Source organism: Tenrec ecaudatus, chromosome 14, assembly GCF_050624435.1.
Source record: "Tenrec ecaudatus isolate mTenEca1 chromosome 14, mTenEca1.hap1, whole genome shotgun sequence".
Classification (NCBI taxonomy): domain Eukaryota; kingdom Metazoa; phylum Chordata; class Mammalia; order Afrosoricida; family Tenrecidae; genus Tenrec; species Tenrec ecaudatus.
This window is the reverse complement of record NC_134543.1, coordinates 98,126,258-98,142,109: the sequence shown is the minus strand read 5'-3', so window position 1 is coordinate 98,142,109 and position 15,852 is coordinate 98,126,258. Positions and strand designations below refer to the sequence as shown.

At 56.2% G+C, this 15,852-nt stretch overlaps 1 protein-coding gene across 1 annotated transcript; it reads right to left on the bottom strand.

Moving 5' to 3' along the window:
* Positions 1–1,678: 1,678 nt before the first annotated feature.
* On the bottom strand, positions 1,679–15,045 carry SPINT1 (serine peptidase inhibitor, Kunitz type 1). Its single transcript, XM_075532287.1, has 13 exons — positions 15,000–15,045; positions 14,683–14,782; positions 14,172–14,473; positions 13,513–14,052; positions 5,512–5,639; positions 5,220–5,358; positions 4,958–5,128; positions 4,844–4,870; positions 4,507–4,632; positions 4,352–4,402; positions 3,370–3,540; positions 2,981–3,028; positions 1,679–2,561 (listed from the first exon to the last, which is right to left on the bottom strand). Exons 1-13 carry the CDS (start codon positions 15,043–15,045, stop codon positions 2,356–2,358), a joined length of 2,055 nt encoding a protein of 684 aa, XP_075388402.1. The 3' UTR covers positions 1,679–2,355.
* Positions 15,046–15,852: the final 807 nt, after the last annotated feature.

Here is a 15,852-nt window from a genome sequence, read left to right as displayed (position 1 = left end):
GCTGACATCAAAGGGCACTGTGTGGTCAGTAACTTGAGCTGTTTAGAGCATGTGGTGTAATGTGTCTGTGGGCCAGATGCACGCTCCAGGAGGCAGCAGTCAGCTCCAACACACTGCTCTGGGGGAATCTCTCCTTGAGCGAGCCCTCTTCAGCGCGGACATAGAGCTAGGACTGCACTGGAAGGCTGAAGGTGTGCCGCAACAAAGCCACGGATGGGATCTCCAAGCCCCGCTTTTGAAAGCAGGACATCGACCAAGGAAGACAAAAGAACAGGAGCATTCGAATAACGGGGATGGTGAAAAATACTGAAAGAACCATGAGCTGCCACAACCCACAAACCTGACCTGGAGAAAGAACCCTCCTTAGAAGCGAGAAGGGCAGTTTGGTCTGATGCACTTTGGGCATGGAACAGGAATGCTCACTCGGTGGAGGGCAGTGAACAAGGAAGTCTCTGAAGAGGGACTGACACAGTAGCTGCAACAATGTGTTCAAGCTTCCCCAGATTGAGGGTGTGGTAGTTACATAATCTGGTGTCAATTTGAGAGGATTAAGAGTGAAGGGGTGGAATTTAACCTGTTAATCAGGTCGAAGCTTGATGACCTCATTTGGAGGCGCTGAGGAGATAAATAGCTCACTAGAGGCAGGATGCAGACAGGCTCACTTCCTAGGAGAGACTGCAGCTGACAAGGCACATGGATCTGTGGTAGGGCCCTGAGCTGGGAGTGCCCCGTGGAGACCCCTGCCAGTGCTGAGATGCTTGCAATGTCACTGGACCCACAAGACTTCCGACCCACTGGCCTGTGATCTTCCTGAATTCTGTCATTGCATGTGTTTCGTGTGTCTGAAGAAGCCTTTATAGATCAGCACTGAACAATGTGTCACAGAATGTCTTACAAACCAGATGTATAATGCCTGGCAGTACCTGGCACTTAGATCCCTGCCACTAAGTCAGAGACCCTGTAGGACAGGGTAGAAGGCCCCTCCTTTGGGTTTGAGACTAACTGTAATGGGAGCAGAACAGTCCAATCTTTCTTGTGCAGAGGGGTTGGCGCCAACCTCGGGGATGACAGCCCAAGGCACAGCCATCATACCACCAGGACTCCCGCCTGGCACAAAGGAGCTGAGTAAACTGTTGTGTGACAGTGGGATTTACAGGGAACCAGGAGAGGGTCAGAGAAAAAGCTAAAGACCAGTAGGGGGGTGGGGAGGAAGGGGAAACACGTTACATTCTTATAGGGGAGAAAGCTGTTGACCTGGGTCCTGCAAGACGCTCATTCTTGGCCACTCCATCAAGGTGAGTTGATACACGAGACTGGAGTTCCCATCTGTACCCCTTCCCTACCCCGGTCCACAGCCTGAGCTACTGCACAAACTTCTGGGAGGCTCAGACCAGGAAGACAGGTGACACAGCAGGATCCAGCCCCACTGGTCCCCAATCCCATAGCTCTCTCACCCCTCCCCTCTGGTGGTCAAATCTGGGACTCTGCCACCCCTCCCCCGTGGCTGGGGCAGTTTCTTTTGGGAGAAGTAGGAAAACCTGTCACACAGGGTGGCCAGAGCCTGAACTGGTTGGACAGGGCTGTCCCATCTCCCCCAGCAACCCTGTCCCTTCCCTCCCTGGCCACAGAGGGGAAGCTGAAGCCTACAGACCAAACCACTTTATTACATTGGCGTCTATGGGAAGTGGGGAGGGACGGAGATGTGATGAGGCAGAACTCGGGAGGGTGGAGGGGATGGGGGGGTGCATCTCTTCCACGCCCCTCTTTTCTCTGGCTCTGTCAGCAAGACCAGGCCTGAAAGGGGCATTGGAGCCCAGAGAGCTCAGTAACAAAGGAAGAGGAAGAGGGAAAAGCCACCTCCTACCTCCAGTGCATTAAATAAGCAGAAAGCAACTTTTTACAGCACAAAATGTACAGAGAGGTCCTTCTGCCTTGCCCTGGACTGGGCAGAGGGGACAGTTTGGGGAGGGCAGGGTTGGCACCTGGACCAGGTTGGAGCCACCCCAGGTCCCTCCCCACCCTGAGGTGGCCATGGGGTAAGGTGGGCAGTTTTGAACACAAGAAACGCCAACAGCCCCCGAGATTCTAGGCAGGCAGTCGAGGAGACAGGTAGGTCCACTGGTTCTGGCTCATCCCAGATCCTTCAGCTTCCTCAGGAATGCGGGCTCGGGCTCAGGGGAGCTGCCTCCAGGAGGAGCTGCGTGGAGGCCGAGCTGCAAGCAGTGGGCTTGGGGCACAGGCAGGAGGCGTCTGGTCCCAAAGTCTTAGCCAGTCCAGGCCTCTCTGCCATGTGAGGAGGAAGCAAGGCCTGGTGAATTGGCGAGCGCCCTTGCTGCAGGGCCAGGCAGTGCCAGCTCAGAGGGGTTGGGTCGTGTGGTTATAGACGAGGTGCTCTGTATCCTCAGCGGTGGAGATGGTGGAGCTGGCGGGGGTGGGTGGTGGGGGGCGGCGGTGGCTGTGGAAGCCCTTCCTCTGGTTCTTGAAGAAGCAGTAGCCCAAGATGCCTACCACCACCACGATGCAGGCGGTCAGGAGCACTGCCACGGCCATCTCCACGGAGCCTGCGGGGGGTGGACGGGGGGAGGGGGGGAGGAGGAATGGGGCAGAATGAGGGGCTCCAGGCGCACACTGTGTCCAGGGGAGTCAGTCACAATGGGTGCCAGCGGCGAGAGGCCCTAGGGGCCCAACTCAGACTCTTGCACAGGCAGCCGGCTGACTCGGGGCACACAGAGTGGGCTCTGGCAGGCCCCGGGGCTGGGCTCGCCGTGGAAGCAGTTCGGAGGAAGGCCTTGGGACCCAGGGACAAATACCTGCCATGCAGGTGATCGAGTTCCCTGCCTAGCACATGGTGGGCACCCGATTGGCCATGGCATTCTACAGGCTTCTCTCAGCACAGCCCCAGGTCTCACCCCAACTCCTGGGAGTGGGGCACCTACCCTGGAGCGGCTCCTCCTCACAGCCTCAGTGACAGGGCACTTACCCACATTGGGGATGGGGTTTTCTCGCTTCAGACCAAACACGTCCTTCTCTGCAAAGTGATGCAGGGAGAGACCAGTCAGCATTAAGGCCTCTGGGACTCGGCCACCCCCAAGGGGCCTGCCGAGCTCCGTGTGGAAGCCTGCCCCTCTATCTGTGGCTAGGACCCCCTGTGAAAATAGCGCTTTCCCAGTTGGTGGGTCCTTCTCAGTGGAGGGGATGTCCTTAATCAAATCACTTCTGTGCTTATCACTCCCCGCCCCTCCAACTTCTATCTCCCTCCACCTTACACTTCAGGAACTCTGGGGAGCAAGGTCTGACCAGCCTGCACCCTGGGACCAAGCTCTGGCTCAGTGCTTGCTCTCCCGTTGTCACCTCCCCGCCACTGCTCACTGGAGATGCCTCGGCAGGCATCCAGGCACTGCTGCTCCTCCTCAAAGTTGTTCTGGTTGCCGTGGCAACCACCGTAGGTAAAGCGGGCACAGCGCTCGGTGAAGGGGTTGTAGTACCAGCGGGAGATGCTCTCCTGGCAGACCCCTGTGTCTGGCAGGTCCACGCAGTACCCTGGGGGGTGCAATGGCAGACAGAGGGCCGTGAGAGTCCAGGCTCTCCATTGACCAGCACCTCCCACCTCCCAATGCTGCCCCGTGCCAAGGCTGTGGCGCAGATCCCAGGAGCCCCGGCCGGGTGACCGCAGCAGGGACACCGATCCTGGATGGGAAATCCACGGACTCAGAGTGCGCTCCTTTGCCTTTTCTGACTGCAGGAGCCCCTGTCACGGGGCTGCTAACAGCAATCAAGCCCTCCAGCGGCTCCCAGGGAACAGGAAAGGCTGTCTGCTTGCGGACAGAGACACGGCCGTCCTTGGGAGTCAGAATCCATCGACTCGATGGCAATAATTTGCTTTCTGTTCCTGACTGTGCCTCCCTTTCTGAAAAGGTCTCAACTGTTCAACTCGGGCTGATGTGCTCTTGGACCAAGGGGACAGACAGATGGACGGGCCTCGCCGGCAGAGGTTCGGGAGGCAGTAGTGTTGCTCTAAAATAGAAGGACATCACCTTCCTCTATTTTTATCACCTTCTCTGTGTGTGGCCAAGAATAATGGCTTTTCATTTATGGGAGCGGTACAAAGTTTCCTTTTTAAAACTAGACAGTCATAAATGCAGTGTGGACCGGCTGGAGTGAACACAGCATTCAGACAATGACTGACGCTGGAGAAGCAGGCAGCAGGGCAGGGAGCCCAGGAGCCAGCCGGGACCAGTCCCTCTCAGGGAAGAGGGGCCCACCTCGGGGACCCCTTCCAAGGGGCCAGCCTGGTTTGGGCATCAGTGTCACGGTCTGCCTGACCCACCCTTGGGGGGTGGAGGGCTCGCACCTTTCTCACTGGGGACGTGGAAGCGCTGGAGTTCGTCAAAGCTGCTGACGTCTGCAGAGACGAAGGGTCAGAGGTACAGACTCAGTGCGGGCCGCCCAGGGCGCAGGCAGCACTGTGCCCCCACCCACCCACCCCCGCCGTTCCTCAGGCCTCACATCTCTCACAGCTGGCCTCGTCAGAGGCATCGGGGCAGTCGGCCGTGTCGTCACACTCCAGGAAGCTGTCGATGCAGCAGCCATTGCTGCAGCGGAACTGGGTGGCCTGGCAGGTGCCAGAGCACACTGGGTGGGGGCAGGGCAAGGTCAGGCCGGCGCCCACAGGCCACCAGCTACCTGACCTCTGCTTTCACCCACACCATGATGCCACCCCCTCTCCTCTCCACCCCCCTGCCCTGGGCCGACCCTGGCAGGAGATGTTAGGAATGGGGGGGGCAGGCCTCAGATGGACTGGGTACCTGGCAGGGGGCTGGGAAAGGAAAGGAGCAAAGCCCACCTGGATGGTGCCTTTCCATGGATGGGCCTGGGGAGAGAGAGCCGAGAGGTGAGAGGAGCCGGGCCAGGGGCCGGGGCCGGGCAGCACCTCCCACCGCCCTGGGGGTGCCCGCACCTTGCACGTCTCGGCAGGCCAGTTGGCACTCTTCCTCCCGCAGGTAGTTGTTCTTGTTGCCCAGGCAGCCGCCGTAGACGAAGCTCTTGCAGATCTGCTCCGTGGGGTCGTAGTACCAGCGGGGGAAGGAGCTCCGGCAGCGGCCCACCTTGTACGAGGCCAGGCAATATTCTAGGGGGAGGGAGCCGCGTGAGCAGGGGTGTTTGGGGCCAGTCAGCAGAGAGCAGGGGCCCTGGGTGCTGCCTCCCCTCGACCTCATCACCTTCCGTCTCCTTGGCAGACAGCACAGTGACCGTGACATTGGCAGTGTCGTCTGGCTGGTCGGAGTCAGCCACAGTCAGTTGGAACAGATAGGTGCCTTCCTTGAGCCCCCACAGCTGGACGTGGTTCGGGTCACTTTTCTATGCATAGGAGGGGCCATCAGGCTGGGCAGCACCGGCTACCCAGGCCCTCCCAGCCACACATACCCTCCAGGGCACCCATAGATTCTATCATTCTCTGGCTGGCCTATCTCGCGGACGGTGGAGGGCCAAGGACCCAGACCAGTACCTCACCTCTACTATGACGGCAGGGTCACCTTGCAGCAGGTGCCAATCTGCGTTCGCCCCACTCTTCAGCTCAAGGGGCTCCTGCAGTTGCACTTTCAAGTTCATGCCCGATAAGCCCTTGAGGGTCCGGGACCCTAGAGAGAAGGGGAGATGAGGTCACCACCTACTATGGACCGGGTGGCGGGGGTGTCCTAGGGGCAGAGGATCAGTGTACGCCAGACCCAGGGTACATAAGCCATCTCTTTTGCTCTTTATTCAAATATTATGTCTTGGATATGTGGAGGATTTTTTTTGGGGGGGGGTGGGGTAAAACCGGCTGTTTTACAAAAGAAAATGCTTGAACAGCATGTGGCATCTGATTACATTGGGAGGGGGATGTGTGTGTCAAATCTGAGCCCAGGGACTCCCTTAGGGCAGTCTGAGCTGTCACAGAGTGCCAGGAGACACACCAGCACGTACACGGGGCTTTAGACAGCGTGCAAACTGCCACTGTTCCCTCAGCCCTTTACTTGATTCCTGACCTTGTGGGAGCTCCTTTACATGTATTATTTGGGGCAGGGGGACCTGATCTTTGTTTCCACAATAAGTGGGTTCTTGTGTTAATTGCTTTAAAAATGTTACAGTAATATTTCTCAGGAAGCCAAAGAATTAAGTGTGTGATTAAATCCATCCCTTGTCAGGCTGCTGGCCAGAGACTGGGGAGAGGTGGGAGGGCCCCGAGTGACCATCTGGATAGAGCCCCAAGTACAGTCTCTGGGCACCGAGCTGACGCAGCTGTGGTGCCCCCAGAGAAGAATGGCTCTCTGACACTGTCTCCAGGTACAGGGATCCTGCCTGGGGGAGCCCCGTGTCCCTTCACCGACACCGTCTGAAGCTCTTCCACGGAGAAGGGGAGGCTTCCTGCCGACAGTGGGCTGGCAGCTGGCCACATCCCCATCTCTGGAGTCTGGGAATGGGACCAGATTTGGATGAAGGATCTTGTGCCGATGTAACTAAGGATCTTTTCCCAAGATCCTCCTGGGTTACTGGAGGGAGCCCTCGGTTCCAGTGGCCTTAGGACAGACAGGAGGTAGATGGAGGCAGAGATTAGCCCCCACAGGGAATGCCTGGACCACCAGGAGCTGGACGAGACCAGGCAAGGAAGTGTTCTCCCCAAGAACCGCCGAAGACCAGTTTTTTTTTACTTCCAGGCTCCAGAAAGCGAAGGATAAATTTCTGCCCTTTTAAGTCACCTATGTTGTGGTCACCTGTTACAGCAGCCACAGGAAACTAATACACTTCCCTTCGGGCGACTGTCCAGTTGAGATAAAACCGCAACCTGAGCGACATGAACCAGGAGGTGGACATTCCGGGAGGGGAGTGACCGCCGCAGACCGGAGCAGCTGGTGAAGGCTGGCTTTCTGGAGGCGTGAAGGAGAGGCGCTCTTGTTTGGGTCAGTCGTGAGGAAGAACGTGTGGTGCTCCTGATGGTGGCGGCAAGCATGACCCACCAAACAAGGCGTGAGGGACTGGGGCGGGCCCCCAAGGGCCCTGCATAGAGGCCAGGGCATTTGAACTTAAGACTCAGTGAGAGAGAAAATGAATTCTCTCACAGCTGTGGAGTTTTTGTATGGAGGTTGGGTCCAGGAAGGGGAGAGGCGCTGGCCAGTTCAGGAGTCCGAAGGGCTGGGCCCTGGAGAGGGGCAGCAGGGGGCACTCAGAGCTCTGGCAGTATCTATGGGCCCAGGCAAAGGCTCCAGGTACGGGCACCAGAGCAGTATAGTTTGGAAGGTCAGCCAGTGGGGAATGGGAAGGCATGTGAGAAGCTACCCCGCAGGGTTGGGGGAGGGGGGGCAGAGGCAGGGAACAAGCGGAGGGGACGTGGCCAGCGGGCAGTGGGAGTGCCAGGGGGCCTGGGTGCAGGCAGACGGGGAGTGGAATGCTCTGTGAGAGCTGCAGTCAAGCATGGTGGCAGCACATGCGCACTGATGCTGGCGGTTGTCCTGACTGGATCTGAACTCCTGGGGTGCCCATGTGTGCAAGGGAACTGCTCCATGGGGTCTGCAGGCAGCACATCCCCAGACCTGTCTTCCCAGGTGCCTCTGGGCAGGTGTAAACCACCAATGTTTAGATTTAGCTTAACCGTGGAACCTGTGCTAGGGACGTCGCCGGCACTACCGACTGCACCATGGCTCCCAGGCCAACTGAACGCACTGCCTGTGACCCTTTTTACATGGCAACAAGTAAATAACCAAAAGGAGGCTATCGTCCCATGTGGAAATTATAAGGAATCTGAATTTCGTCTCCCTAAATTACAACCCAGCCACCACAAACAAGCCCGTCCCTAAACCTGACCATAAGTCAGACTTGTATGTAAACCAGTGTCCATTAGTCATGTTTGTCTTGACATAGAGTGCAGTCTACAGCCATCCCACCCCGAACGCACCTGATCTCGAAGCTAAGCAGGGTCGGGTCTGGTTAGCACTTGGACGGGAGACATCTAGAGCCCATTTCCATACATGAGACACTTCAAAGAAACACTTTAAATATAGTGTTGTTGGGAGGGGGAGTGAGGAGGGAGGGGAAAAATGAGGAGCTGATGCCAGGGGCTTGGGTGGAGAGTGGATGTTTTGAGAATGATGAGGGTAACAAATGTACAAATGTGCTTCACACAATGGACGGATGTATGGATTGTGATAAGAGTTGCATGAGCCCCTAATGATTTTTAAAATAAAATAATAATAAAAAGAATGACAAAAAAGTGTTGTGATAACACTGCCAAGTACTGCCCATTTATTATTACAAAACAGTGTATGTACCTTAACTCTTTAAAGCAACAGGCGTCCTGGGTTCAGAGCTGTGGAATGGACGAATGCAGCAGAGGTCTGCCACACAGCAGCTGAGCGGCTGCACGGCCCCCAAGCCTAAGAGCTTGACTGTTGGGACCTTTACAGGAAGAGCCTGCACTACCACTGTCCCCACGGCACTCCAGCCCTCGGCAAGACCAGAGGCTTAAAAACAGAACTCACTACCGCCCAGGGCAGAGCTGCCGCTGTGGGTTTCCGAGGCTGCGACTCTTTGCGGGACTAGAAAGCCTGAGCAGGTGAGATGGTTTGTTCAAGTGTCTCAATTACACACAGGCAGAGCTGGGATTTGAACCCAGGGCTCCCTGACTCCACAGCTCCTGCGGGATAAATAGCACGCTGCAGACCCTCCACCGGCTGAGAGGTATGACTGACTGCCTTGACTACCTTGGGTTTTCTGTTTAGCTTAGGCAAATCATATTTACCTGACAGAAAAAAATCTAAGGTAGTAAAAAATTAAGTCCTGTTTTCTCTTAACCCCTCAGATTCCTCCCCCCAAAGGTACCCAGTTTCACCAGGTGTGTGTATGAAAGAGATAAATATCGTGAGATACTCTTTGAATTCATCTTGTTTGTCTCTGAATCCGTATTGAAAATCATTCCATAGCAATACACAGAAAACCAAACTCACTGCCTTTGAGTCACCGATAACTCGTAGTGATTCCCCCTGGGTCGCCAAGACATACTGTTTATGGGAGCAGAAATCCCATTCTTCCTCCCAAGGAGCTGCTAGTGGTTTTGAACTGTCAATTCATCAGGGCTCCTTTATCAATACACAGAAACACACACACCCTCCCTCCCTCCCGCGAATCCATCTTTTATTGTTGCATAGCATTCCACCCCTGTTGGTTCCCATCTAAATTGCCCTACTTGGCTCCATCAATGGAGTCACCTGGGGGCCTGGTGATCCCAATGATCAGCGATGATTGGTTCTCAGCCTTTTCTCTGCCAAAGGCCACTGGATGTTAGAATACCATTCTTGAGCCACACTGGCCAAACAGGTCATTAATTCACCCCTGAGGTGATGCCTGGCGCTGCTCTTTGGTGAGACCAGTAGTTGGCTGGTAGCGCTCTCACAGGCCTTACGCGGGAGAAGGCATGATGGTCCCCCACCCCTGGTTTAAATGAATGAATCCTCCCATCCTTCTCGCCACTTCTCACAGGGCAGCCAGGCTGCTTTAGCTCTGACTGTAATGTAATATTCAACGGAGCCCTGGGAGCGCAGCGGTTACGTGAGTTGGGCTGCAAGCCCTAGAAGTGCCCGTTCGAAACCACCTCCTCAGGACAAAGATGAAACTTTCTGCTCCCATCAAGAGTCCAGAGCCAGTCTCAGAAACCCACTAGGGCAGTTCTAGCCTGTTCCATAAGGTCACTAAGACTTGGAAACAACTCGACGGCAGTGAGTTTGCAATATTCGATTACAGGGCGTGTAGGCAGTTTTGAGCCTTTCCATTTTGTTTGTAGAACAAAAGGTAGTTGGTTCAAACAGAATGAGGGGATACTGCATAGTTTAAAATCAACAAAGACGGGGAAGGGCGGGGAGAGAATGAGGAGCTGATACCAAGGCACAAGTAGAAAGAAAATGTTTTGAAAATGATGATAGCAACAAAGGTACAAATGTGCTTGATACAACAGATGGATGTACAGATTGTGGTAAGAGTTGTGCGAGCCCCCAATAAAGTGATTTATTAAAATTTAAACTATCAAGAAAGCTATGTGTAAACATTGTACTTTCTACTACACTCAGAGTCGATCTAGATATGAACCAATCGCTGGAGAAGTTGGACTACATGCAGAAGAACACTTGTTCAGCAAAAAGATCTGAGGAAGACTCATTAGCAATCTGTGATGTAAAGATTCAGAAAGTTTTTTTCCTGGTTGAAAGGATACAAAATGCAAACTCCACAGTTCTGATAACTGACCAGTGCCAATTGTTTTGCAGTACTTTATTCTACAGGGTGTCTTGTTTTTCTTTCTTTTTTTTTGGGGGGGGGTGCCTTATTTTTCATGGACATTTAGTTAGCTAACGAATGAATACGTTGGACACTTTTGGATTTTAGTTGGGAATTTACATAGCTTGCATTTTAATTCTTTGGTTGTCTGCTGTTTCTATGAACTCATAGCATTATTTTAATAAATGTTATAATACCAACCTTAAAAAAATCTGTGATGCAGAGATGACTCAGCCTTGCTTGCTGTAAAAGACGTACAGCTCTTTCTGCTGAAGACTACAGCCTCAGTACGGATCACACTTCAACATCAAGAAAACCCAGATCCTCCCCACTGAGCCAACAGACAACGTCACAATAAAAGTGCAGAAAAGCCTGAAGTGGTCAAAGATTTCATTTTAGTTGGATCTACAATCCACACCCATGGAAGCAGCTGTCAAGACAGCAGAGGTTGCTATGAGCCTACACTCGAAGGCAGTGTATTTACTTGTTTTGGGGACTCTTTGTACAGAGAGAGACCCATGGAAATTTGAAAAGGGACTCTGGGCTTCAGGGGTTGACAAAAAATAGGAAAAGCTTCCGGAGTTTAGAAGAGACAAAGTGCTTGCCGTGATCCAACCTGCAGCCCAGTGGTTTGACTGGTAATCAAGTTAGGAATGGATGGGCCTTAAGACAGCCCCAGAGAGACAAAGCCAAGGGGCAGCACAGTCACTGATCTGGAACACCCCTGTTCCTTCCTCCTTGCAAGTTTTCAGAAAATAGCCTGCTGTCTGCAAAAGATGGGCCTAAGCCCAGGCTAATCTTGGCAGGCCTCTGGGAGGAAGCAGTGAATTTAGACCTCTCATCCCCATACACAGTGCCCTGGTGACCTGTTGGGCTGCGAACTGCACGTCAAAGGTTGGTTCAAAACCACCAACCACTCTGGGCCTTTCTACTTCTGTAAAGCGTTAGTCTTGGAAACCCACAGGGGCAGTTCTGCCTTGTCCTACAGGGTTGCTATGAGTTGGCATGGACTCCACCGCAGTTGAGTTGGGTTGGCTTACTCCTATACAGCTGTCCTCTTAAACCCCAGCCGTAAGGACCCAGAAACGGCCCTACCACTCCCTCTTCCCAGCCCTCTCAGAGCAAAGGGCTCAGTGGCAATAAAGCCAGCCAGCAACACCTCCCCCCCACCCCAGACGTCTCCAAGGAAACATGGACTCCACCTCCTAATGCCACTCCTCCTAAAGAAAGGGCAAGAGGGGTGAGGCGGAAGCAGCAGCGCCCTCAGCCTTCAGCCTCAGGAATCTGGGCTGAACTGGCCCAGGCCACAGGCAGAGACACGAAGGCAACCCATTCTGGGAGGGCTTCTTTTCCTACAAGTGCAACCGAAGGTTTTGAACCTTGAGCACCTGCCTCCCTCCCCTCCAACCTCCAACTTCCAAACCCAAACCAACTGACCCACCGCCGCCGACTGCTGGAACTGCCCCTTCGGGCCTCTGAGACTGTCCGTCTTTATGGGCGCAGGCAGTCTCATCTTTCTCCAAGGAACTGCTGGGGGTGCGAACTGCACCTTGACATTGGGAACCGAACAGCTGACCCTCACCACCACCAGGACTCCTCCTATCTTTCAAGGATGCTTCTCCAAGCTCTACAGCCGGACTCAGTTGAGAATGGACATCTCAACACACGCACACGGCTCCCCCAAATCCCCAAAGCACAGTTCTGGCTGGAAATAATACGTCGGGAAATCTCCAGTCCCCCTTCATGTGCCAACATGCCAGGAAGTCCTGGGGGTTCCAGATTTGGTTTTAAGGCCAAGTGGCCCCAGTCCAGCTAGTTCCCCGACCTGACCCCAGAGTTTAGGGCTCTGGCCCTGGATTAGAACCCCCATGGGGCGTCTGTTGGAGCAGGAAGGGCACCGACAAGCTAGGCCAATTAAAGTCATTACCACCTACACCACCTGCTACTTCCTGAGGAACAGGCTCTGGTCCTGGGCCAGTAGAGCTTGGGGGCCCTAGCTGGCCCGGAGATGGTGGTCCCTTTGCCAAAGCCCCACCTCATTTCACCCACAAGGACCCTCAGCCTGGGGGATGGGCCAGCCCAGGAAAGGCCAAAGGGTTGATCAGAGAGTCCCTTCTCCATTTTGCAGAGCTGAGGCCACCCCAGACTAAGCCATAGCCCAAACCTGCGGGATTCTTTTGCTCTGGCAGGGCCTCTGCTAGTCAGCACTGGTCAGAGCTGTTTCTACTGGGAAACAGGTCTGAAATGAAGAACAGCACAGGCCTTTCGGAGGTGGGCATCGGTTGGAACGCCACAGCTACTTGTTGGCAGGTTATGCTGGGCAAATGATTTAAGAAGCGAGCCTGTGGGGCTTCTCCCGAGGCCCCAGTGAGAGCATGTGGGGCGGCCCTCAGGGAAGAGTCAAGTGCTCAGGGAAATCAACCTATGCCGAAGCCCACTGGGCCTGAGCAGCAGGCAAAGGGGAGCAATGGAATCTGAGGGGAGGGGTTGGGGGGTGCGTGTTACTTTGACCCCTTATTTCTGGAAGTAAACAAGGTGAGTAGCTTGGCTACCAGATCCTAAGCGGGGAGAGTCTTGTCTGGCTCATTCTAGAAGTCAGCTGGTGAACACACACACACACACACACACACACCTGCCAAGACAGCTGACATCCCTCCCTTACTTACCAGGCGCACATACCAAGCGAGATGAGTCACCAGCAACCTTCTGCACTCCCCACCCCAGGGCCTCCGGGCCACCGTGCCCACAACAACCCCCTCCACTCTTGCATTGGGGTCAGACTCCTACTTGGGCTCACCCTCCGGTGGGGGGCTTGCCTTTTGGTTTCTGGAGTCTGCTGGCCTGTCCCAGAACACCAAAGGGCTACCAATGTCCGGGAAGTGTGGGGACCAGGGATGCTAACCTGTCGCAAACCGGCCAGTGGAGGAGACTCGTTTGGCAGGGCCTAGAGGAACTCGGGGCAGTGCTTGGCCAGGGGCGCCTTCCTGTCACCAGCTGCATCAGGCCTATCAGGCTCGGCAGCCAGGAATCCTGGGTAGTTGCCACCTCTCCCCCATCCACACCCCCACAGCGGTCGCTCTTCCTTCCTGGCCTCTGAACTTCCTAAATTCAGAGCGAGGGGCTGATGCTCCCTGTCCCCAAGCCTCCACAACTAAGCCCCTTTTTCTTTTGGAATCGCTCCAGATCCCGCCCATGGGGCCGCCCGTGCCTTACCTCCAAAGCCCTGGGTTTGGAGCTCCCGGTAGGAGCTGTACACCTTCCGCGTGAGGTAGTTGATGAAGCCCTCCCGGGGCGCGAACTTGCACACGAAGCTCTGCTCGTAGAGGCAGTTCATGAGGAAGCAGGAGGGGGTGTCGTCCTCCAGGCCGTTGGGCCGCAGCTCCACCAGCGCCAGGTTGCAGCTGTGCGTGGCGCAGCAGGCGCGGACGCAGTCCCAGTCCCGGCGCACCGTGGGGGAGCCCAGGAAGGTGGCCCCGTTGCTGATGGAGGCCTCGGTGTCCAGCACGAAGGCCGGGACCCCGGCGGTGAAGAGCTCCAGGCAGGCGGCCCCCCCGGGCAGCCCGGGGGGCGAGGGCGGCGGCCCGGCCGCGGCGCCCCAGGGGCCCAGGGCGCACAGGAGCCACACGGCGGCGGCGGCAGGGATGCGGGCGTGAGCGGGGCGGGCCATCGTCCTCCCGGAGGCGGTCGCCGTCCGGCCGGGGGCGGGGGTCACCTTCACGGCGCGGGCCGCTGGGCTCCGGGCGCGCGGGCGGCCTGAGAGCGGGAGGGACAGAGGGAGACGCAGCAGGTGAGCCGCGGGGCCCTCGAGGAAGCGGGTCGCCGGGAGGAAGTGACGGGGAGGCCCGGGAGCGGCCGGCACCTCGCGAGCGCACCGGGGTCGCGGCCCGGCCCGGCCCCGCCGCGCACAGCCCGAGACCGGCCGCCGGACGGACGGACGGACGGCCGGCCGGCCGAGGAGCTCACGTACGCACGAGCGCTCAACAAAAGGCCGGACACGCTCCGCGCCCGCGCCGCCTCGCGCGCCGGGGCCCGGGTTACCTGCGCAGGTGAGCGGGGTGGGGCCCGGTCCGCCGAGGTTCCGGTCGCAGCTTCCAGCTCGGCTCCGGTCGCCGCTTCAGCACCGGTAGCCGGCGCGCTGGGTCCCGCCACCGCCTCGCCGTCGTTCGTGGTGAAACTGAGTCAGCGCGGCGGGGGCGGGGCCGCACATTAACCCCTGCGCGGCCGGCCCCGCCCCCGCCCGGCGCTCCCGGCCCCGCTTCCGGCCGGCCCGCCCCGCCCCGCCCCGCCCCCGGCAGGTCCCCGAGGGGCCCCGAGGCCGGAGGGTGCCGCGCCCCTTCGAGCCTCACCGACGCCCCTTGCCCAGCCCGCACCCCAGAAGCGCACCCGATCCCCAAAGGCCAGGGCACGCAAGGGTCGCTGGGGCGGCCGCCTCGAAGCGTCCCTTTCCCGCCCGGGACCGCAGGCCCCGGCCCCGGGCGCTGTGCTGGAGGTTGGGGAAGCAGAAGTAGGGAAAGCCAGATGCAAATACCTTCGCCGCCCTCGGGGGAACCGTTTCCGTTTCTCCGCGGGTGGAGAACTTTTGATTACAGGGATCCGGGAAGCCTGTTTCAGGCTTGACCCTCCTTGCCAGCGTCGAGCGGGAACCCTTCCTTGTGACACGGTGAGAACCGAACCAGGCGTTTTCCTGGAGCCACACTCACCTGCTCGATCCCTGGCGGCTCCCTGTGGTTTGAGGCCCTTCCTCATCGTGTGTTAAAGATGATCTCCCCATCTCTTGAAGCAGAATGAACCTCTTAAACTGCGCTTTGGGCTACCGCTCCCTTCCTTGGGCATCCAGGTTCCATCTCCTGGTCTGATCAAAAGCCAACTACTGTTTTTGTTACTCTAGTGAACTTGCCATTTTCACCCACTGTAGTGTTTCGCAGCTGAAAAATTTAGGAATCCAGATGGAATGATGTGTTAGGCATTAGGCCAGGCCACTAACCACAAAGTCAGCAGCTTACCACCTGTTCTGTCGGAGAAAGATGTGGCTTTTTTGGCTTTTTGTACCAATCAAGGTTTACAGCCTCCCAAACCCAAAGGGGACAATTCTACTGTGTGCTACAGGATGGCTGGGAGGCCAAGGTGTGAGACAAGCCCCCACGGTCATACTCTTCACCATACTCTTCACAGAATCCATCTGGATCCCAGCTCACAGCTCTTCAAAGATCATTCTCCTGAGGGCAATTTCACACTTTCCTTTCATTTATTTATTTATTTATTTATTTATTTGTTTATTTATTTTTTTCCCCCACACTTTTCAAAAAGAAGAAATTCCACATCTTTTCAAGGTGACTTTCACATCCCCCACCAATGGGCCCAGTTTTCCCCCTTTCTACCTAGTGCAGACTTTGGGCCACCCTTTTCAAACCCTTTGAAAAAGTTTCCTCGATAAACAAACTGCATGACAGCCCCCCACCACCGCCTGCCCACGTTGTAGGCTTGGGATATGAAGTCTGTTTTCCCTTGTCTGGATTTGTTGGACTTTTCCAGACCTAGAACAGTGGTGGACGT